This window comes from Ambystoma mexicanum, chromosome 2p, assembly GCF_040938575.1.
Source record: "Ambystoma mexicanum isolate Mex_15411 chromosome 2p, UKY_AmexF1_1, whole genome shotgun sequence".
In the NCBI taxonomy this organism is placed as follows: Eukaryota; Metazoa; Chordata; class Amphibia; order Caudata; family Ambystomatidae; genus Ambystoma; species Ambystoma mexicanum.
The window spans coordinates 1,399,707,564-1,399,732,315 of NC_090923.1; the positions used below are offsets into that span (position 1 = coordinate 1,399,707,564).

Genomic DNA, 24,752 nt, shown 5'->3' on the forward strand with positions numbered 1-24,752 from the left:
GAGGTAGGGTTGGGTTAGTAAGGATTTCCAAAAGAACATGGAGACGAAGCCTGGCCTATCTGAGAAGTTTGTGTGACCATGAAGGAAGGTAAGGGTGACTGTGCTGGGTGTTCCGTAAATTGATGCTTGTCCTAAGGGGGTGGATGGGCAGTGGATGGGATGGGGCGAGATTTGAGGGGTGCTCCTGAACAGCTGAAATGTTACTAGGGTATGGGAGCAGGTGTATGTACAATATGGTACACTATATGCCGTCCAGCAGCAATCTTTTCCACTCTTTGCCCAGGATCTGAGGTTCCCTGATCCACTAATCGGGTGGGGGCATTGGTATCAAGCCCGTTTAAAGAGATGGGACTGGTGGCCACAGGCTGAAAGAGACAAGAAGAGGGAACACTGGAAATATTGTTAAATACATATTGTGTAAAGTGTGATACCGCTCAACAGGGCCAAAGTTTAGAGTAGTTGCTTCCTATGGGGGTGCGCTTGCTCATTAGGCAATATGTGAAATAGGCTGAGGGTTGAAAGGTGTGCATTGTGACAAATCCAGGGAATGTGTCCCCTCTCCCCAATACGGAGCCACCCCCTTGGGACAAGGAAGATGAGCCTGCTATGCCAAACACCCCTGTGGGAAAAGGGAGAGTGGGAACACACTGAGGGTGGCTCCCCAGCCCCTTAACGGACAGGCCATCCCTTAGCAGGGATATGTGTCACCCTCCCCTGTCTCAGGAAGCCAACGTCTTCAATGGTTATATGGGAATTGTGCCAAATTACTCGGGGGAATGTTTTACACCTCTCCAATGGTAGTAGCTGTGGTAGAGTAGTCAGGCTTAACTCAAGGAGGGAGGAGGACTGGTAGTGAAATACAGGTAGTCCACATAGTTAACCAAAGAATCCCCCCATTGGTATACTGAAAACTATACATTGCATCATAAAATTACACCTATAATCTCTACCAGGCAAAAAGTACAATAGCTTAACCACAACTCATACTAAAAAACGGTTATGGTCTTTAGACCCCCAGGGGGAAACACACTGTCAACTAGAGCACTGGAAAAATAGATGCACAGTAGTGATTTGTGCTTCTCCCTTCCCTAGGAGTCATAGGGATTCAGACACATTACACAGAGGTCCTTGATGCACATGGACATGGATGGTGAATCATCAGTATGTAGGGCAAGCTAAAAAGTCGGGTGACTCATGATCACAGGATAAGACTTGCAACTTAACAAAGGGCAGGAGTAGCCCTACAGTTAAGGGTTATATTGGCCACTTTTAATCCCTAAAAATAGGCAAATAATCCCCAATAATAGAAATCGGGAGAATAAATGCTCCCAACAAAAATATTTTTCACCTACAAAGCCCCTTTTGATGTTTGGACCAGTAGCACATGCAGTAAAACAGGAAGAAACTAATATTACTGCCTGCTGGGAAGAAGTAAGCTCATATATTATTATGTTCATGAATAAATAGGCATAAAGAAATAGTTATTACAAGAACATTTCCATTTTCCAGTTTAAACATCTTTTGACCCGCTTATAAAATACTCCCATTGGAAATCGTACTTTTATTTTTACTCCCTAAAAATAATTTTTCTCCCAACTTTAACAAATAGGGAGTAAAAACTCCCACTTCCAAATCTTATCTAGTGCGCTAGGCAGGAGGAAGCAAGACCCCAAGATAGGAGCAAATGTAGGTCAGCAATGGAAATGCTTGCAGCACGGGCTTGGAAAGCTGGTTACGCCGCCATGCAAGCATGGAAGCACCTGTGACGGCTAATTAATGTTGTCCCAAAAGGTGCACACAGAGCAGAATGCTGGCAGATGCACCAGTTGCCACTCGGTTTTGTGTTGTAGTGAAAGTGAAGGAACCATTCCTGAAGCCCTCATTGTCTCTACCTTAGGTTTAGCTTTCTAATTGCATGCTGCATCTGGTCACTTACTGGGCGTCTGGGTACATGTGCTCTTGCCTCTTCATCATCTGAGTCAGGGAGGTTACAAGGAGACAGGTCTTGGATTATGTTGGTTGCGTGTTTTCTCAAGGTCTAGTGCTTCTGACTCCTTGAATCTGGTACGCGCAATGACTGCAATGATTGCAGCATGGATTTCTTGTAAGCAGATGATCCTTGAGAGCTTGTGACTTCTGATCAGCCAGCACATGGGGCACCACACTTTGGCCTCTCTTTAGCTGGTAGATGTTGGGCGTCTGTAGATTCTGACAGAGCTTTGCCGTCTGAACAGTACAATGACCAACAGAGCTTTGTGTGAAACGGTCAGAGACCTGACCCTGACAAGAGGGGGACCCTTGTCAGCCTGAGCTGGGAGGCCCATCATGGTTTTTACTAGATCCATTCTTGTCCAAAGGTGGGCTGTAAATTGTGAGGCCCTAGTCCATTTCCCTTCTAACCGTGCCTGCATATTAGAATTCAGTAGCTCTTCTTCTTGCCCCATGTTTGTACAATTGTACATTGCACAATACTGGTCAGTTCTTCCTGTCCTGTAAGACTTCAATAGTCAGCATGCAAAACAGGGGAGGAATGAATGAGCAGTCTGCCTGGGAGAGAGACTGTGGAGTTCTGCCTGACGTCTAAGCAATTGGCAAAGCAGAAAACAAACACATGACATGGGTCAACTTGAGGGAGGTGGCTGCATTCAACACTTAAAATACCAGCAATCTGAAGACGCACCACCTTACAACCCATAAGTGGAGTGTAGAGGGGAGAGTGGGAGCAGAGTGGGGGAGAGTGGGGGAGGAGTGGAGAAGGAAGAGTGGGAGCTGCGACGATCCTTCAGATGCGTCCCTTCTCCCCAGAGGAGAACCCCTCTGTGAGGCTAGCGAGGTGAGGCCACTAAACCAATAGTCCCACTAGGGGTGATATCATGTAGGAGGATCTCATGAAGAGGGCTTCTTCCCTGGGGAAAATGACAGGATTGGGAAGCACAGCCCCTTTAAACTCCAACCCGGTAGGCTGACGATCGTACCTGAACCTGATGGGTCTAAACTCATGACCAAAATGTGGTATTGTGAATCCTCAAACCATCCTGATGTTTTAGGCCCTAGGAAGAAGCAGCACTCGAAAGATGCAAGCGACCAGGAAAAGTATCGGGACAGCTGTAGTCCATGGAATGGACATTACTTCAGGGCGGGACCTACTACATCAGGGCGTCAGAAACAAACAAAGGCAGAAGGGTACCAGGAACAGTACAGAGGAGAGAGTATCTGAATCGGAGAGCGGAAACAAGATGGAGAGAATAGTCTAGGCGGAGGAAGAAATCAAGAACCAGATCGAAGGTGAGGGAAAACCCAGAGGCAGGCTCGATAAGGTAGACCTGTTGAGGGTGTGTTTCAAGGGAACGCACAAGGACATCCCGCTGGCCGACGACTGGGTGTTAGCCATGGAGAGAGCAGAAACAAATAGGTGTCCTGCATTTAGGTAGAATGCCGAACATTTTACAGATGAAACTTGGTGGCCGGTGGGTGAGAATCAAGTCGAACAAGATGAGAGCGGCAGAACACCCTGGTTAACCAGAATTCTATTATCCATAAGATGCTTTACAAGCGTCTTACCAGTTGGCCGATAGTCGGCACTACAGAGGGACAGAGATTGGGTTGTTGTGGCATGACCTATAGTGGGTTGACTGGGCGGTCCAACATCTAGGCTGAAATGGCTAACCCTACGCGTTCATACAGCCATTTACACAGACCTGAACAGCATCTGGAGAGGTGGTGGCTGGATGTTCTATACAGGGAAGGAAGGTTGAGTCCCTGTTCTGCTTCCTAACAGCCAGTTGTGCAGGGAAAAGGAGGTGAGCCGCGACGAGCGGAAATAGTCGATTGACCATCACAAAAACCCAGACTGAACCAGTGAATTCCTGGCACCGAGTGTTATTGACGATAACAGAGTTCTCAGGAGGGTAATCGTTGATATAGATGTGAGGTCCTACTGGGCACACCCCAGAATCATCTGGGGCTGGCTCATCAATCTAAACCCTAATTATCCTCTGCCATCAGGCTGTTGCCCACTCCTGATTGGTCAACAGCAGAACCTGCCAAGAGTCTCGTCTTTTCAGTTGATGACCTTAACTTCGCCTTTCTCAAGATTTGAAGAAAAACTTTATTTTATTTTCTCTCGGGGGTGGGGGGGTGGATGGGCAGTAGTGGAGGGTGTGGGGGCAAGGAGACTGTAAACCATCAGCGATTAGAGAAAGTCGTAAAGCATTTTGTGAGACAGTTTGCAGACCAAATCCACAAAAGGGTGCTATTGGAAAGGGAAGAGGAACTTCAGGGACGGCTTCATCGTCCCAGGGGGGGGCAGAGCCAGACATGTGCAAAACCCAGAGATTGTGAAAGCCGCCATAGGGGAACTACGAACCTTATTAAGAACTGTGAAAGAACTTGGGGACCCAGGTAGCATAAGGGAGTCTTTCTTCTATCCCCACAAGAACTTTGTGATTATTGACTTTCTGTTGGGTTACAGAGATCCCAGAACTTTTATGGAACATTTGATTTGAACAGCGCAAACAGCGTTTTGGATGCTTTGCATCCAGGAGAAGGCAGTCATTTTCCTGGATTACTAACAGTAGCTGTACTTTATGGTTTTATGTTGTAGCAACAGGGATAGAAAAGGAGCATTTGTGACTGCGACGGTGCCTTTTTGTTTTGTTGCACGCAGACTTCCTGATGAGCCCCCAAGTTTCTTTAGCATAGGTAGGGAAATCCCCTTAGAGTTTGGAATAGATAGGTCTGTTTTTTTATTTAATAAGCCTTTAACAATCACTACGGAACTACTTGGTCAGTCTGTTCATTCCTTGTCGCCACAGAGTGGAGAAGGGAGAGCTAGAGGGGAGAATGGAAAGCTGGAGAAGGGAGAGGAGGGATGTGGGGAAGGGACAGTAGGAGGGGTGTGTGGAAGGGAGGGTTGTAGAGGGTATGATCAGAGGGTGGAGGTAGGTAGTAGACACAACATTGGAGGGATAGAGGAGGAAGTGTGAGGGAGAGCGAGAGACAGAAATAAGTAGGGGAAGGAGCACAGGGACGTGAAAGAAAAAGTAAAAGTGGGGCCTGAATGTCTGGAAGGCACCAATCCTTGCATTATATTACCTTTGGGGACTTTAGATCATGGATCACGAGAATGTTCCAGAGGGAGTTGGAGAAACCGGTTGCTTTTGTAGATTTAAGCCTGGGGTTGAGGGATGCCTGGGCTAGAGAGGGAATGGCTCACACTAAATGAGAGAGAAATGGATGGCCCTTAGCGAGCCCACCCACCCCAGCCTTATTATTACTCTGAAAATAAAAACCCTGTGTTGTGACGAATCTAGCAGCGTCACCGATTCCCTAGAGGGAAGCTTCTCTTAAGTGACCAGGGAAAGGCAGAAGCTACCTGACTCTGACCCTGGGAATGGCTATCTGTGGGAGGACCACGTAGGGGAGACAAACTTCAGGGAGACGGAAGAATGCTGAATCCGAATAATCCTTCAGCTGTAATTCTTAATGACGCCCATGTGCCTTTCCAACATTCCTCTATGGCTTATTGCGATGTAGATAGAGAATTCCTGGGTTTTCATGCCCAAGAACATTTACCCGACCCCCCCCCCTCCCTTGTATATAGTACTGAGACAAGGAAGAGGGGTGGAGTGATGAGGATGATCCTAAACAGGAAGCAATGCTGCATTCTGGTCTTTGGAAAATGCTAACCAAATGCTGCCACATTTAAAACTTACACAGCTGAACAGAGAGGCAGAGAGAGGCAGAGAGAGAGGCAGAGAGAGAGCAACAGAGAGAGCAACAGAGAGAGCAACAGAGAGAGCAACAGAGAGAGCAACAGAGAGAGCAACAGAGAGAGCAACAGAGAGAGCAACAGAGAGAGGCAGAGAGAGAGCAACAGAGAGAGGCAGACCGACAGAGAGAGACAGACCGACAGAGAGAGACAGAGAGAGACAGACCGACAGAGAGAGACAGACCGACAGAGAGAGACAGACCGACAGAGAGAGACAGACCGACAGAGAGAGACAGACAGACAGACAGACAGGGAGAGAGAGGGAGAGAGAGACGGACAGAGAGACGGACAGAGAGACAGACAGAGAGACAGACAGACAGACAGACACAGACAGAGAGACAGACAGACAGACAGACACAGACAGACAGACACAGACAGACAGACAGACAGACAGACACTGCGAGACACTGCTGCTGAATCCAACTAGTTCTGACGTTGGTGGGGACACCGTAGGTGAGTAGACTGCAGGACGCAGCATGGAGGCTGACGAGAACGGCATGCAGAGTAACAGACTCAAGAGAAGCTCACTGCATTATTCCCATGGGCAGCTGGAGTCGCCAAAAATAGAGGAAGGCAAAACTGGAACCAATCGGCGAACGGGACGCCGACCCAGTGAGCGGGGCGAGAGCAAAGAAGACAGTGGGACGCGAGGAACGCCACCAGTGCCAGTGAAGACCGGTAAACCCAGTGAGAGGGAATGGGACACTGGGGTGCTTCAGAGCAAATGCTGCTTACCGCTGACAGCCCGAGAAAACCTAATTAAAGGAACTATAATAGTTAATACAAATATTGTTAAGATAGGGTCGGTAACACAGTACTTGAAAAGCATTATTTGCTGAATTTGAGAGAGTGAATGGAGAACCAAAAGGTCCTGGCAGGTTAGTGAACCATGCAAACAGTGAGCATGGGACTCAACATAAAAAAAAACAGTCAGGAAACTAAAGCAGGCAGTGTGCGAGTCTGCGATACCTTGGCAGGAGAGTAACCAATGGGTAAGAAGAGAAGTGAGAAAGCTCAGGGGTAAAAACCCTGTCCTGAAATTCTGTAATAGTGATAACCAAGGGAAGAATCATACCTTTTTTAAGGATAAGTAACAAAGTTGCGAATTCCCTGTTAAGAGAGTACACCAGGTGTAGAAAAAGGATTGAGAAAGCCCAAGGGTCAAGGCCCATCCTTAAAATTGTGAAGCGTTGGCCATTGATATAAAAAGGGAAGAAACATACCTCTTTGAACGATAATTGAGACTCGGAGAAAGAGATAATGAATAAGGCTGCCAGTATCCCAGCAGGAGAGTACACCAGGGGTAGGAAAGGGATTGAGAAACCTTAGGGGTCAAAATCTCTCCTTGAAATTGTGGAACAGTGACAATCGATGGAAAAGGGAAGAACTATGCCCCTGAGATCCAGAGAGTGCGAGATTGAAACATTCAAAAGAATGGTGTGCTTAAGGGAGACTCCAGAGAGGAGTCGTCCCACTTGAAACTGTGAAGTAAAACATTGTATGAAAGGAGAAGCCCAGGGGAAGAGTTGTCCCCATGTGAAGTGGAACATTGACTCTTTCCAGAGGTACCGGATAGGCAGTCGAAGACCAGAAGAAGCCTAGAGGAAGGGACCACCCCTTTTCCTGGTAGAACTGTTTTCCTTTTCCTTTCTGCACCATAGAACTTTGTGTCTTGTGTGAGAAACCAGAAGGTGTCTCATCTGCTAGTCCCTGGGGATGTGTCATCCAGGTGGACAGGACATGGCCATCGCTTTTGGTTCCAGTTCGTGGCGGTGGACCAGTGAGGGAGGATCACCTGGGTGAGTGCTCTCGTGGGAGTGGGACACCAGATGGCAAGATGCAGAATAACCTTTACCAGGCAGGATATGTACTAACTTTATCCCCTTTCCTTCACAAACACTTCCACACAGACAGCCACGTCTCTGGGAGAAAACAGACTCACACCTGAGCAGTGTACCTGACATGTCCCGCTACTATGGTCAGGAGAAGTCAGGCAATTACTGACAATCGCTCACACCTGACTTCCATTAAACTTCCCGTCACAAATAAAAGGCAGAGCACGAGAGCACACTCTGAGCGAGGAAAAGCACACAAAGGAACAATACTTTTCCGACGGCAGCTGAACGAGGGAAGAAAGACTGCATACCAAGAAGGTTACGCAAGGAGGGATATTCCCTTGATCTTTTCTACAAGAATCCATTACTTTCCAGAACCCTGCAAATAGGAAAGCATAAGGCCCGAAAACCAAACTACAGAATCCTGTGTTGTGTGTCGGAGATACCCGGGCCCTCCTGCATGGCGGATCGAGTCGGGAGGATCAACAGCTGCAGTGGTACCGTCCTTGGCTCCAAGATTAAAGCAGCACATGAGAGATCAAAACAGACAGTGAGTTGGGGAGACCAATACAAGACCGGTCTGTGTTGAAGTCAAGGTTGCAAGTGGCAACATTGTATAAATAGTCCAAGAACAAAGGGTGAAATGCATGTGATGAAAGACGCAAGGAAAGCTTAATTGCTGATGGATGTTTGAACATTTACGGAAGAAAGATATACCAGTGACAGAGTGGTCTGGCGCTACAAGGGTGCCCAATCGAACGTCCCTGTAAAAGTATCCAGCCAAGAAGTGGCAGAAACGAAAGTTGGAACATTCTATGAGTTCAATCGAAGTGGTCCTATGGTGGTTTAAGCTAAATCCATCGCACATTCGAAAGTCTTAGATTTTGATGTCAAGAGGAAAACGTGGAAAGTGAGATTGCATGGTCCGAGCCCGAATGAGGGAGACCAGTTGTGAACATTGTGGTAAAAAGGGGTCCAATCCTAAAGGAGGGAGACCCATGATGAATATTGGAAACGAGAACTAGTACATGTGAAAAATCCTGATAAGAAAGGAACTGTGGTGCTTGTTAGTTACGAAAGGCCCTCTGCAGTAACAGACTGTTATTGGAAAGGAGGCTTTGGCAAAATGTCCTGATATCTATGCTTTGAACTGTATCCTCGTGGCAGAGAAGCCAGAGCATGTGCGTAGCTCGAACGTGCCTTGCCCCGTGCTGAAAGCGTGGGGAAGGGAAGCCAACTGCTCAACTATCCGGACATATTATTTCTGATCACTTTTCTTTTTGCATACACTATTGTCCCACACCATATTGTATTTAGAAGTAAGGATTTGCGGTATTACTATTTGATGATCGTAGCTTGCACCAATCTTTGGATTTAGGTTCATCTAGGCGTTCAACCAACCCATTCAAGTTCAATAAACACCCTTGAACTGTGATCACTTGTGTCGGTCTTCACTGTTTGATACCATGCCTTCCTTACACTTGGAACTTTGAAAGAAAGCTATAAGTGCATAGCCTACAAAAATTCCTGAGTTGCACCTAATGCCACTGTGTCTGACTCTTTGTTCTTGAGGCCATCCATGACAATTGTAGCAAATGCTCCATATGGGACACACGGGAATATAGTTTAAAATGCCATATTTCTGGTGTTGTCCACAATGGAGTTCAAACACAATCTAAGGAAAAAGGGATATTGTATTAACACAAAATAACTTCTACTCAGCTACAAACTCAGGCAAAAAGTGTCAGTCTTTCCTCAACGATTCCACCATATTCAAAATCTCATAAAATTCACACGATTTTGGAGTACCTGCAGGCATTTAGTTTCTGCAGTTCTTTTTCTAAAAGTACTCGGGCTTCTCTTGTGTTGATGGTGGGATACAATCATCTCTGATCATTCGGGCAGGTTCTGGAAACGGTGCTTTTTCTGCCACAGGCTACAGAAGCATCTGGAAGTGTTCATGGGCTTGCAGGCATAACCAACTGGGTTGCCAGTCTGATTAGAGCAGAAGAGGGCCTCATCACCTATCTTTTAAATTATCCCAATTGTTACCCCTTGTCTCTATTCCTGTTTTTTTTAGATTCCAAATACTTATTTCTCCTTCCACTGCGGGTTTCACCCCTTCTAAATTGTGCCGGACCCTTCCCTCCTGCTTGCGATATTTTCCCTGAGCACCCTCCTCGTTCCCACTTGTCCTTGCGTTTTACCCCCTCACTTATGCTCAGTATGTCATCCTTCTTCCCAACCTCCTGTTCTATTTCTGCCACCTCCTTCTGTTTTCTGTTCTTTTCCTATTAGAACCGCTCCTAATTTAGGGTTCTCGGAAGCCAGCCTTGGTGGATCTGCAAACGTATGTTAACAAAGTCTGAATGTAACTCTCTTGGTAACGAGGATGAGCAGTTATGCTGAGACTTAAATCAATTGGTTGTTTTAACCTTGACGAGCAATAGATAGCCCATGCAGATAAGTACAACAACACTTTAGCAACACATATGCATTAAGGAAAGACACTAAAATGTAAGTAAAAGCAATATATAGAGCTCTAGATTCACAGTTTTATGTCCAAATATGGAAAAACGCCACTTTTGAAAATGTTGTTAAAGTGGGAACACTGTAGCAACCTAAAGTGGGGGAGAAAGATATTATGCAGTCTTATATAGGCCTTATAGAATTATAACACACACCTAAACGTCAGTACAAAATTTCACAAGGCCAAACCATATCTTGGGAAAACAGGTTCTGCAATGTTCAAGGCAAGTAACCCAGTTAGGATTACTTTTAGGATGCCTTATAATATTATATCTCTCCCGTAGAGGATAATGGACTCGCTGTAGCAGCAGCAGTTCTAAAGTCATTGCAATACTTGCGTATTATTTCTAACGTAGGTTTCCTTGTTAAGGAAGGGGAGTTTCCACAGTTTAAATGACAACACAGTGTGTAACCTGTGTGCTTTTTGACATCTTTTGGTCGCTGCAAAGTGCGTCTTCGATCTGGAAGAATGCATGGAAATCATAAAACATTTCTGCTTTTCATTAACACACTCTGCGCCTGATGCCCTGAAGTCCTTCTTTTGGGCATGCGGGTCTTCACTAGTATCCTCTTCACTTACATTTCCAAATGAATAACTTTTACAGGTTGAGCATGTTAGCTTTGGAAATGCTGTGCTTGCTGCCCAGAGTACCACCCCCACCTCCCTTCGCCTCAACCTTCAAATACATGACCAACTGCATTACCGTTGCCCCTCTTTCTGTGCAAAAGAATCAGGTGAAAAATCCAAAAACTGAAATATTCTTTCTGCTGTTTTTTTCTTTCTAGAACTGGGGATTAATTGGACCAGGAAACAAGCTCTTTGACCCGACAACATATAGAATTCTTGGTGACCGGGTTAGCTCTGCCTCGAAGACCTTGCAGGGCTACAGTCAAAATTGTGTACGAAGTCACAATTCTAAGTGTTTAATCAAACCAGTGGGAGCTGCAGAGCTGGGCCATGATGTACAGTCCAGGGTGCAGCGGCCAGAGGAGGAGGAATTGCAAGAACTGGAGGAGATTGAGGATGGCACAATGGATGTTTCTGATTATCTTTCCAAGGCTCAGCAGGAGAACCTGAACTCTTCCCGGCTTGCCAGGTAATTATTGCTCTACAATCTGCATTAGAGCCATTTAGTCTTTGAGAAATCAAGAGCCGCATGGTGTCTGTGATAACCATAAATAACACATCTTGTCAGAGTCCTTAGGCCTGCCAATGCATGCATAAAGTTTGTATAGCTTTGGCTTTTGGTGATTTCTTTAATGCAGCAATCTTAGTGGCTACCCTGAAAACTGGTCCACTTGGCTGAATTCCATTTCAATACGATATTCCTAAGATATAGCTGCACTTGCTCCTCCAGGATATGGAGAGGTGGAGCAGGTTGGTCTATAGCTGCTATACAGAGACTGATTCATGCAAAAATGGCATAGGTGTTGCATAGAGGCAAAGAAAACGCACACAACCAAATATTTCATCATTTTTTTATTTTTAGTCTTAAGGTTTGGCGGATGATCGTAGGCATGGATAAACCGCTCAAAAAAGAGGATCTAAGTAAAACAGTTTCAGACACAAGGTAACAAAACAAGTTCAGTGCAAGGGCCTATTCTAATCGTCCAACATTCCAGAGAACACTCCTTTTTCTAGTCTCAATCTCCTGGGCATCCACCTCCACCAGTGTTAGTCACTCAATTACAGAACATTCAATGTGTCCCAGCACATTTCTTCAACATAGGTTTCTCCTTTAGCTGGATTTTTGTCTGTCTTCTGGTCTTTTTATTGGCCATTCTCATTTCCTTGGTCCATGTCTTTGCGTTGTACTTTAGAACAAAGTGACAGCCTTCCAACTGCTACTATGGAAAATCCTGTATTGGACCCCTCTTGGCCTAGGGGCTTTTGCTTGGCTGATGTTAGGACCTCTTCTCACTGCCCAGTTTCTCAAAATTTAGCCAGACTTCTTTATTTTGGCTGTTGGTCTTGCAGGTGCCACCAGAGTCTGGGCTATGGTTTGCAGGTGGCAGTTTCCTGCATGCTTTGTCAAGATCTGACTGAAACCGGTTATTAAGCGCAAGTTCTCAGAAAGCCTCTAGTCTAGATTGGCCTCTCTTATGCTGTAGCGCAGCCAAACCTTTTTGTGTCTTGTTGTTACCAATTGGCCTTTTTGGCCAACACAGGTTCTGATTCTTTCTGTACTCCTTAGAACATCACTCTCTTCCTGAAACACTGCCCTGACAACCTCAGATTCAGGATAGCCTGGGCCTTGTTTTAAACAGGTGCTGACTGGGATTGTTTCAATGAGTGATCAGATTTGTGTCCCTGCTTTCCCATTAGTTTAATTGCTCATGATTGGCCCTTGCATAATGGTTCCACCCATTACAGATCATATTCTTTACCAGAGAAGAAGACTGGCCGGGTGTTAATATTCTTCTCACCCCTAATATTGGATGTTTGTTTGGGGTGGTGCAGGGGAGAAGGCTGGGGAATGGGGGGAGGGGAGTAGTGTGGCAGAGCAGATGTTGCCACTGTCGCGCAGAACCAGCGCTGACTGGAGGCAGGACCACAGAGTCTATGTGATAGGTGTGAAGACTGCAGAACTCGGTTGAGCCGAGGAATGAAGACCAAAAAAAGTTACCTGCTCTCGTCCTGAGGGATGCTGACAGAACAGGAAATACCAGCAAGCCCCCCAAGAGGGCTGTTGCCGGAGGTACCGAAAAGAAGAGTTATCAGCGAGGCCACGAGAAGGCCCCTGGAGAACTCCAGAGAAAGTACCTGCAAGTGCAGGAGAAGTCTTCCGCTGGAGAAAACCAGAGAGGGTGGTACGGGTGAGCCACTGAGAAGGCCGCTGACTGACAAAGCCATAAAGCGGCCCAATGTGAGGGAGCTTGCCGCCACTGGAGCCAGTGACCCTCCAGAGTCAGTGCGCCGCACAGCATCAGGTATGCAGTTTGGGCACTTGAAAGCGAAGTGGGCGGTCACGCTCCACAGCGAACACTGGGAAGGACTGCTGATATCCAAGGGAGGCAAGAGTTATCAGAATGTTAGCTGCTGATACAATGTGAATCCAGTGTAAGGGTGTCATAGAAGGTAGCTGACACGAAGTTAGCATGGTGTTGGTTATAGACTTTTATTTATAAAATAAAGACCCTCACTATCCCTATCATCTAAGAGGGCGTTTCCCTTCCTCAAACTAATACTAAAGGACCCATCAGAATGTCTGTCAAAATCAAAGTCCACCGTCCTGTGTCACAACCTATTCTATCCATTACACTATAACTAAAGACTAATTTGATCCAACAGGAAGTTCTTTCCCGGGAGACTGACTGCCTTCCCCTGGTGTTCGGGTGCAAAAGAATGTTCTCTTGAAAACAGGTTGCCTGGGGGATTGACTCTCTTCCCTTGACTTGCGGGTTCCACACAATCTTTGCACAACTCCACGTACTGCACCAGGAGAATGACTCCCTTCTCCGGGTACTAGTTTGTGCAGTTCATAATAAGGCCAGGGGGAATGGCTCCCTTCCCCTGGCGTCTTTTGAATAGGTTTCAAAGGGTTTTATCATCCCCAGGAGAATGACTCGCTTCTCCTGGCATTTGAAAAGTAATTTTCTGTGTCTTTCAACTTGCTGTATACTTTTCCACTCTGTCGATACCAGTAAAATTCCAAGAACGTCTCTGCTGGTCAGTGGGCTTACCTTTGCCACTCTGCAGAGGAAGTTCTCTGGTTCTCAGATCCCTTGTATTGAGTTACCAGGCCCTTCTCTGGTGGTCAGTGGACTTATTACGGCCACTGCGACGAGGAAGTTCTCCTCGGATGCTTGGTTCACTCTTCCAGTCTCCAGTAGTAATTTCGTTACTACTGGGATGAGGGAGATCCTCCCTGATGCACTCTACACAGTTCTGTTCTCCAATAGCCCTATAGCTGCCACTGGGGTGAGGAACATTATGCTGTGGCCCTCTCTCTGCCTTCCCCGTAGCCCTACCGGGTCTCCCTTTACCCTCCCTTTTACATTCGTGTGGGAAGCAGCATGTCACTGGTCCTTCCTGGGATTGGGTTGCTTGTCGGCGGCTTCTGCTGTTCTTGCCTGCTTTGGTGGTCCCCGTGCACCTTCGCAGTCCTCCACTCCTTACGGTCTTGGCTTTTGTCTGGAACCACATGGTTGCGATCACCCCGCTACTTCTTCCCTTCGACCTTGCAGTTGTGTCTGCGTCTCTCAGATAAACAATGGACTCTCACAGACTGCTGCCGGCGTCCCCTGTTTCTTCCAGCCCTGAACTCAGGATTCAACGCTGTTGGGGGCTCCTGGCTTCCCCGCGATTGGACCTCCTTAACTTTTTATCTTAGGTACTCCGTCCCGGCATAGCGTCCACACCTGCAGATAATTTCTTTTTTGTCATTCCTCATGCCTCCAGTGAGCCACCTCCTGGCAGTACTTCAGAGTTGGTTACTCTTCATGGTTGCAGTGTTCTTCCTCGTCTCAATATGTTCTGTTCTGGCAGTATCCCATGTGCTGCAAAAATACATGGGCTTGCTCTTGATGACATAGCTCGGTATTTAAGGAGGGGCTAGGGAATGTTGAGGAGTGACGTTGCTCAATGGGCTGTACCCTATGTGATCGTCCTTGTCCTCAGAGGGGGGAGCCCCCCACCCCACGAGGTCCTCCTGCATTAAACCACCCCTAGGTGGACTATTGCGTAGTGGCGACACCTTGCAAAGCATCACACCAGGGAAACATAAGCAAGACGGGTATTGAATCTGAGAAAATACCAGAGCAGTATGTAAGCCAAGGGTCTAGAGGGGCCCAGTGTAGCGACCAAGCCACAATAAGTATAATGAGGTGGGCCAGGAGGTCCATCAGAGAAAGTTGCCCATGGCACGAACACTGAATACAACCTCGAGAAGAGGCGTAGTTGCACTGGAAAGGGGTCTAGCAAGATAAACCACAAGTATTTGGAAGGGATGAGATGTAACCTTTTGTTCTACTTCAGTTAAACTTCCAAGTTGTGGAAGACTGAAAGGGAAACATGTTCATATGAAAAAGGCTCAAGACAAAAATCAACTGCAGCCTTTGTGCAAGCGACTAGGGCACAGACCAAATACTGAGAATTATGACCAACCATTTTTTTGCAAGAACTGTTAACCAAAGAAGGGGTTGGCTACAAGATCCTAACAAGCCAAGCCTAACATGCATTTACCTTAATTATAATTTGTATGTAGTGATAGAGCCATTTATTTAGATTAGGTGTACGCACTGGGGACAAATATTTTATGTTGACAAACAACATGACGAGCACCTTGGGTTTTTCATTTGTGGATAGGGAGTCTCCGCATAGCAGTATTGATATTTTATTTCTATTGCGCTCGTACACACTTGTTTCAGAGCGTGACAAGGCAAGGGAGGGGAACAGGGGAGAACAAAACAACCATCTTACTAGGCCCAGTGACATTGAGAGGTGGAGGGGAAAAGTGCATGGAAGGGGGGAGAAATGGAAAGTGTGGAGCAAAGGAGAAACAGATAAATATTAATAAATCAATAAATAATAAAGGCAACACACCGTGGTAGTGCAGCCAACAATTGGCAAGTGCTGGGTTTAAGGCAGCAGACAGGGTAGGTCTGATAAGTGCAGGAAGAAAAATGCGGGTGGGGCTGTATGGGTACAGAAACAGACCCCAGAGCAAGGGGTAGCCCGGAGGCAGTGCGGAATGGTGGCAGGGTGCACAGTGCCAAGAGAGAACAGATCAGCAGGTGAGCGAAGGCAGAAGCAAAGAGGAAGGTCTTGTGGTTCTTCCGGAACCAGAGATGGTTCTCAAGTTTTAGAGTGGGAGGGAGGCTGTTCCAGAAGGAGGCCCCAGCCGAAGACAGAGATCAACCCCCAGCTCGTTTCTTTGAATCTGAGGGAGTTAGAGGAGTGAAGCGCTCGAGAGGGGAGGCATTTGCAGAGGGATAAATGATGGTATTTTGGCCCCAGGCCCCAGAAAGCCTTGTGGACAATGCAAAGAGTTTTTAATTTAATCCTTGCATCCACTGGGAGCCAATGGAGAGATTTCAGAGCTAGAGAGATACGATCCCAGGGCTTGCGGCCAAGGGCAAGTCTTGCAGTCCTGTTCTGGATTAGCAGTAGGGCCAGGTAAGGTAGGTTTTTCATTTAAGTTAAACATCTTTTGTTGAAACCATGTCCAGTGGTCCGACAACTATATATGGCACACCACACTATATGTCAGACCCTTGGTTCTCAAGAGAGGGGGCGAGTTAGTGAGAGAGTGAGTGAAACAAAAATGAAAAATGCTGAACTGCACCAATATACCATAGGCTTCTCCAGTCCATGTCCTCTTTTGCCTTAGCAGTGTTTCTGCGAAATACCTGTGCTATAGTGTATCCCCTGCCACCTGGCAGTATTTTCTTTTCCGGCTGCAAAAAATACATTTACAAAACTCATTTGCGTGCATTCATGTAGTCCACTGAGGGATAATTGTGCCCAAGCCTTTTGAGAGTGAACTCTGTGGAAGATGCCATCACAAGCAAGGGAAGGCCAGGCCCCAGCCCTTCTGGCCTTAGTAACCACCTCATCAGCCACCAATTTGACAGGCTGCCCTCAGTGTAGTATTGAGGAACAGGAAGAGACTGTATGACCAGCCCTGCCGGCCTTTGTTCCCTCCAAGTGAGGCTCAGCACCAGCATTGCATGGCCAGGAGAATATCCAAAGGACCTTAACTGCAGGTGTCCCCAACCCTGACGGCCTGCTCTACCCATTGAGGTCCCACAGATTGTTTTTTTCCGCCATCATGGTCGGTTGCATACTGTGAAGTTCATGGCTTATAACCTTTTGTCACTTATTGTAACTTATATTAAGTACAGTTTCTTTAAACGTCTTAGACGATCCACGCTGCAGCAGTTTTTCAACGTTAACTGTTCGCTACTTCGGGCTACACCAGGCTAGAGCCTGTACAGTAGGGAGAGAGCTGCGTGATTGCTATGTTCTCTTTCACTTAGAGAATGTATACATATACTTTTCATTTCCCTACCTCTTCAACATGGAAAATACTCCTTTTAAATCTTGCCCTTCTTGTAACAAAAAACGCCCCTGGAAGGACACACATTGGGTGTGCAATCGCTGCCTCCCGAGGGACCATTATGAAAACACGCTGCTCAGCCTGTCAGCTGTTTCGGCCTAAAATATTAAAAGATCTACACACCAAACATTGAGCGGCATACGCCATGCAGGCCGAGGATTATTCAAACGTTCGAACGAGCGCCGAAGAGTCAGAAGAGGAGTACGGCAGTTCTGCCAAAAAAAATATGGGATTGGCAGATTCACGCGTGCCAGTCCCCTCCCTACAGAAGGTAGGCCAGAGGCCCTGTTATTGAGACTACACTCTGTGATAATGGCACACAAAAACACAACCACAGGGTAGGCATAAACGCTCCAAACACCGAAACAATCCACAGCCATTCGTCGTCAAATCCACCAAACCATGGCCCTGCAGTGTCTGAATGCACTTGTGATCCCTCTTCTTCGACACAGTACTCTGTGCTCACTCCACGTGCGCAAAAGAGATGTATTACCTAAACAAGCATCGAGTGGGACCACCAGTGTACATAAAAAGACACTGGTGGACATTTCCAAAGTGCATGTCCCTCAACGTACACCGAAACGAACACTTTCAAACAGCCGCCGAAACGCGCGCACACAGACAAGGAAACCTCGAAGCAAGGACAAACTTTGTCCAAAGAGACACACTACACACAAGCCTTATCCCCTTTGTCAGAGGCATTACACTGAAAACATCCATATAATCTTCAAGAAATGTGATTCCCTCTAAAAGATGCACTGAGAACTGGTGCATGGACTAGAGACCGGTTTGAAGAGACGGTTCTACTTTATTTTGCCGCAGGATTTTTCGCCGCCGGACTTTTCATCCCTATTTTTTTATCGAAATAAACTTTTTTGGGGGGGAGGGTTACCCCCCAAAACCCCTGTTTTTTTTTTTTAATTATTCCCTTTAACCCACAAATATTTATTTAATTTTTAAACCCCCCCACCCCAAAAGATTTTTTTTTTTTGATAAAGAAACGGCGATGAAAAGTCCCGCGACGAAAAATCCCGCTGCAAAAGAACGGTATACCGAAGAGACAATGGATAAGGTATCCTCTTTTGTCAGTTTCATGGAAAAATACCCAGTGCAACAAAAATGCATTGATTTAGAGGAGGGCCAGCCCCCATGTAAATCTCCAAGGTTACTAAAGAACACCTCTACACAACCACCGGATGAGGTAGTTCAAGTGGTTATACGTGACCAACGTCAAGAGGGTACAGATGATCAGGGAACTTTAGATGAATACCCTGAGGATATTTATGATGATGCTTATGAATATTTACTCCGTCATCTGAAGATCAGGAACACCCACTACCTGGCTCACCTGTTCACGACCAAATTCTTTACAATAATTTACTCAAAAAGGCGGCAATTGACTTTAAAATCCAGACTCAGGTGACCAAATTAGATATTGATTTTGTAGATCAAATGTTAAAGGAAAAAACACCAATTTGTCACTTTATTCCACTGCTCCAATCTGTTGCTAAGCTTTGGTCACTCCTTTCCTTACTAAGGCAGTAAATCACTGCATAGAAAGAAAACATTTAGACCTCTTCCTTCAGTCCCCTTATATATAAGAGGACATCTCAAACCAGATTCTCACTAGTGGTTACTACCACCTGGAAAAGAGCAGGTACTCCTCTGGCGTGTGCTGGAGCATCGCACGAAAAAGAGAGCTAAACTTTTCTTTTGCATTGGGGGGAAAAAAAGGAACTAATTCAGCTGCTTACCAAATAAGCATTGCAAACAATAGTACACTTTTATCCAGCTACAACAGAGCACTATCGGACATTGTACAGAGCCATCTAGACTCTGTCTATGGGCCTCTATGCTCTCAGATCTAAAGACTGTCGCTGAAGGCAAACTAGTCGCCAGTAACATCATTAACCCCTTAAGTGTGGAGGACGAGATACCTCATCCTCCGCACTGCTTATCTTGGGGGTGGGGGGGCAGATCACCCCCCCACCTCCTGCTGCTGTGGCCATCCTCAGTACCCCCAGGCTGTGAAGGGGAAGACTTTCCCTTCCGTGCCTAAGGGTCAGGGGGGATGCCGTGATGTCGGCGCACGCTACGTGCGCCGATGTCATCAAGAAATGAAATTTCGCATAGACGCATTTGCGTCTTGCAAGGGCATTTATTGCCCAATTTTAACAAGTTAAAAAGGGGAGACTCTCACAGAAGCAGATTGTTGGTTGAGGAGCTTTTGATCCTTGACCAGCAATCCCCAATGGACCCCCAGGGAATTGATTTTGGGTGTGGGGGCCCCGCCCCCCCAAGCCAAATGGGCCCCCACCAAAATAATAAAAGAAAGGGGGCACAATGTTTTGCTGCCTTTGGGGGCAAATGGGTGCTGTTTTGCACCCATTTGCCACCAAGGAAGGCAACATATATATATATATAATTATTTTGTGCAGACTTGGGGGAATCGGGGAGCTGGACCCATGCCTGTGGCCCGTCCCCCCTCATAGAAGGGGCAGATACTTCTGCTTCCCTGGGGGGCAGAAGGAGGGTGGCAGGAGGAGGGTGGGGCCCCATTTTGCCAGTCTTGAGAAGCAGAAAGGAGCACTAGACCACCAGGGAATTGATTTTAGGTCAAACTACCCCCCCCCTCCCCCCCCAAAAAGCCAATGTTGTTTTGCCTTCTTTGGGGGCAAATGGGTGTTTTGCCCCCATTTGCCCGCAAGGAAGGCAAAACAACATTCCACTACATTGTAAGTGGCACACATGGGGCATCAGGGGGCTGGCCCAGTCCCTGCGGGCCCCTCTCAGGAATCCCCCCCCCCACAGAGTGGCACATCCTTCTGCTTCCCTGGGGGGGCAAAACTGAGGGTATGGCCCAATTTGTCTACCCCTGGGAAGCATGAAGGAGCACTAAGCCACCAGGGAAAGGATTTTGGGGCTGGGGACTGTTTGGACTGTTGCCCGTCGCAGCACTGCCCCGCCATCCTGGATCTCTAGCCAAGCCACGCTAGAGCTTTTCCCTCCAGGGAGAGGCTGGGACCTCGCTGGGTCACCCCAATGACCGCTGATGGGCCCGGGGGCGGTCGTCATGTGTGAGGCAGATACCCAAGGCTGGGGACAGCACTCCTGGCCTTCCTAGATGTCTGGCTGGGCTGTGTTACAGCTCTTCGCTCTGGGGAAGGATTGGGACTCTTCCAGGGTGCCCTGGGACTGTTGCTGGACTTGGGGACGGTCAGCCCACATGGAAGAGAGGCGCCCAAGCCCAGCGGCAGCACCCCCTGACCTTCCTGGAGCATTGGCCATGCAGCATTAGACCATTTCACTTCTGGGAGGGACGGGGCCCTGCCGGAGTGTCCGATGACTGCTTCTGAGCTGGTTTTGGGGGGGGGGGGGCGGTTTATCCACGTGAAAAGCAGACTCCGAAGGCGGCGGGCAGAACCCCTGCCATCCTAGAGCCCTGGCCATGCCACGTTACAGCTTTTTCCTCCGGGAAGGGATGGGGACCCTGCTGGGGCTCCCTGAAACCGCTGTTGTACTTGGGAATGGTCAACACACATGGGAGATGTTAAGATGGAATTCTGAACTCTGACCTGGTGGCCAGAGGTTCAGAAGGCCAGTCTAGCTTTTTGGAACAGGGTTACCTTCTGGACAAGCCAGACCAATCACTTTCGCATTGGCGGCGGTCAAGACTAGGTCTCAGAAAGGGTGAGGGTGATCAACAGCCCACAATGAGCACACACAGCAAACGATACCACAAATTAGTCTGTCAGGTGTATATTAAAAATAGATACATTTATTAGGGGCTCTTTAAGTCAAACACACAGTAAATATTTAGCAGTAATAACAAAACCAACACAACTATCAAACATATATACATCATCCAATGGCCAACCGGGATATTACTAAGTACAGTTGCATAGCCTGTAAATAAAGGGGTTATACAGTGTGAATATCTGTGTGGCAGTCCTTCACAATTCAAACCCTAACTGAGAGGCAGTCCAGTCTCAAAAGTACTTTCGGTGTTGGCGCACCTGATTGTGCGGTTAAGTCAAAACTGGGTCTCTTTCAGGGGCTGTAGTGACTCGGGAAGGTGGGTGGGGCAGTGAAGAATAAGTTCCCAGTATTCGAGGGGGTCTCCAAGAGTTGAGAATAGCTTGGTAGGGCAGGGTACCTCGATAAAGAAGAGTGGCCCTCAGAGGACACTCATGCGTAAAAATGCACAGATGCGCCAGGGCCCACTGGTAAGGGTTGCAAGTACTCCCCAACCCTCGGCGCACTCAGGACCAAACTTAAGCAGTCGAGTCCATTTCGGTCGCAGGTTCAAATCCTGCGTTTGAGTGGCTCTGCAGCTTTCAGGGGCTGCGCTCCAGGGATGATTCCGTGGCAGAACAGTGGTGATTTCTCCACTCCTGATGAAGGGATCAGGCCAGTTCCATTGTAGTGAGTCTGAAGGCTCAGGGGGGCACAGCAGCAAGGCACCCATGAAGTTCGTCACCACAGCTGGGCGACACAGTGACCGGGTATGCTGTGGTTCAGGCGTGCTCTCCCAATTCCAGAACTAGGAATGCTAGGTGTACGAAACCCGGCGGGAGAGTGCCTTTTATACCCAGAGCTGACAGTCTCCAAAGGCTCAAGCAAAAATTCAAGACGCGTCGGTTCCAGGGCAAAGGTCCCGTACAAGCTGGTCAGTTCACTGCGCGATCCAGGAACACTTTCGAAGAGGCTAATTTTCAGGTTAAGTTGGAGGTGTCGAATAGTTGGTCCCACTATTCTTGGGTCGAAGCGCTCTTGCAGGCCTTCTAGGTTCGATCAGAAACAGGGGGTCTGAGGGGACAACAGTGGGCTCAGGGTGCCAAACCTTCCAGCAGGTCCCCAGCGGTTCCACAGATCTGCTTTGTTGATTCAGGATACTTGGCTCCTTTACTAAGATTGGTGTGAACTCAGAAGATCGACCTGTAAGATGCCATCTCTTATCCAAAATCTCCTTTGCGCCAAAACGAGAAACAAATAGATCTGCTCACATACAGCCATCCCAGACGCGGACCAATCACTGACTTTGGTGGTCCCAGTCATTTATTTATGTATTTATTTATTTATTACATTTATATAAAACACAAGCAGCCTATGGGCATCGAGTCATCCCAGCATACCAGACATCCTGGCACCCAGGATGTGTATTGGAACTAGATGGCTCCAACCCACATCCTGGAGGCACACAAACAAGGCATGCAGAAGCCTGCATAAGCTTTGATTTGCACGGGTCTGCATGACCAAATAAGGAATTTCCCGTGTCTGGTTGACAAGATGGCAAAGGACAGACCAAAGGACCTTGTGGTATGGCCATTTTAGGCACTGGCCACTGTCCTAGGCCAAACACTGTAAATGCGGTATCAACCCTTAAAAATAGTTTTAAAACAAATGAAAAGTAACAGCTGCCACCAGCTCTGTCCAAGGCATCCTTGTACATTCACTGTAAAATCCTTTGAGGGTGTCTAGGCCCTTAAAAATGAAAAAGGGACCCCAGCACACCGTACTGTAAGGTCTTTTGTGCACTGTTAAATGTTACTAAGTGCATGTCAGTTTCCCCATAACAAAATGAGCAAAAGCCCAGCAGAGTACAACAGAAGGCTGGGCTCCACTGGAAAAAGTCAGGCTAGGATGGTCGGACAACAGCAAAAAGTTGGGGGGTTCACAACTGGAGGGAACATTACCCATAAATTGAAATCTTTCCTAACCAGAGACATGCGGCCAAGGTCCAGGATATCAACCCGGCAGTTCTGGAGTTGTGGCTGGGCTGCGTTACAGCTTTTCCCTCAGAGGAAGGATGACGACCCTGCCATGGCTCCATGGGACCGCAGTTGAACTTGGGAGCGGTCGACCAACAAGGGAGACGGGCGTCCAAGGCCTCGGACATCACCCGTGACCGTCCTGGAGCTCTGGACATGCCACGTTACCGCTTTTCTATCTGTGGAGGGATTGGCACAGTGCTGGGGCTCCCTGATGGAGAAAGGTTGTACCGCAGGCCAGCCAGAACTCCAGGATGGTCAGGGTGATGTCTCCAGCCTTGGGTGTCTGTTTGTCATGTGGGTCGACCATCCCCAAGTCCAGCGGTGGACCCGGGGAACCCCTGCAGTATCGCAACCCCTCCCTAGAGGTAAAAGCTGGAATGCAGCCCAGCCAGAGTTCCAGGACAGTTGAGGCTGCCGCCCTTAGTTTTGGGCACCTGTCTCCCATGTTGGGCATCCCAAGGAGCTCCGGCAGGGTCCCTGTCCTTTCCTGGAAGGAAAAGCTGTAACAGCCAGAACTCCAGGACGGTCAGGGCTGCTGCCTCCGGCCTTTGGTGCCTGTCTCCCTTGTTGGTCGACCGTTCCCCGAGTTCAGCGGCGGTCCCATGGAGCTCTAGCAGTGTGCCAATGCCTCCCCAGAGACAAAAGCTGTAATGCAGCCTAGCCAGAGCTCCAAGACAGTCTGGCCTTTGCTGCCTGTCTCCCATGTTGGGTGACCAGCCCCAAGTTCAGCGCGGGTCCCCATCCGTTTCCAAAGGAAAATGCTGTAACGCAGGCCAGCCAGAGCTTCGGGACAGCTGGCGGAGCTGCCTCAGGGTTTGGGCGCCTGTCTCCCTTGTTGGTCGATCATCCTCAAGTTAAGCGGCGGTCCCAGGGAACCCCGGCAGGTTCCCCAACCGTCCCTGGAGAGAGAACCTGTAATGAAGGCCAGCCAGGCCTCCTGGTTGGTCGGGGGTGATGTGCCTGGCCTTTGACGCCCATCTCCCTTGTTGGTCAACCGTCCCCAAGTTCAGCGGCGGTCCCAGCGAACCCCGTCAGGGTCCCCATCCCTCCCTAGAGGGAAAAGCTGTAAGGCAGACCGGGTAGAGCGCAGGGACGGCCTGGGGTTCTGCCTCCCGGCTTGGGCACCTGTCTCCCTTGTTGGTCGACTGTTCACAAGTTCAGCAAGGTTCCCAGGGAGCCCTGGCAGTGTGCCAATGCCTCCCCAGAGAGAAAAGCTGTAATTCAGCATAGTCAGAGGGGTGATGTCCCTGGCCTTCAGCGGCTGTCTCCCATGTAGGTTGACCGTCCCTAAGCCCAGTGGTGGTTACAGGGATACCTGGCAGGGTCCCTGTCCTTTTCCGGAGGGTAAAGCTGTAACGCAGGCCAGCCAGAACTCCAGGATGGTCGATGGTGATGTCTCCGGCCCTGGGCGCCTGTCTCACATCGGAGGGAAAAGCTGTAATGTAGCCCAGCCAGAGCTCCAGGCTGGGCTTGGGGATGGTCAACCCACATGGGAGACAGGTGCCTAAGGCCAGGGCAGCAACCCCGATCGTCTTGGAGCTTTGGCTAGGCTGTGTTAAAGAACTTACCTCTGGGAATGGAGGGGGACCTTGCCGGGGCTCCTTGGGGATGGTCGACCCACATGAGACGGGTGCCCAAGGCCAGCGACATGACCCCCCAACCATCCTGGAACCCCTGCTGGCCTGCGTTAGTTTCTCCCTCCGGGAAAAGACGGGGACCCTGCCGAGGCTCCCTGGAACCCGTGCTGGGCTTGTGGACGGTCAACCCACATTCGTAACAGCCG

The 24,752-nt window shown here is 48.3% G+C and overlaps 1 protein-coding gene across 3 annotated transcripts in view; it reads left to right on the top strand.

Annotated features, from left to right (window-relative positions):
* Positions 1 to 24,752, top strand: part of DHX30 (DExH-box helicase 30) — a 1,582,523-nt gene that overhangs the window by 113,309 nt on the left and 1,444,462 nt on the right. For all 3 annotated transcript variants that reach the window (XM_069645844.1, XM_069645845.1, XM_069645846.1), the window contains one exon: positions 10,921 to 11,231. In XM_069645844.1, coding sequence (XP_069501945.1) covers positions 10,921 to 11,231 — 311 coding nt within the window. The remainder of the gene's footprint in view (positions 1 to 10,920; positions 11,232 to 24,752) is intronic.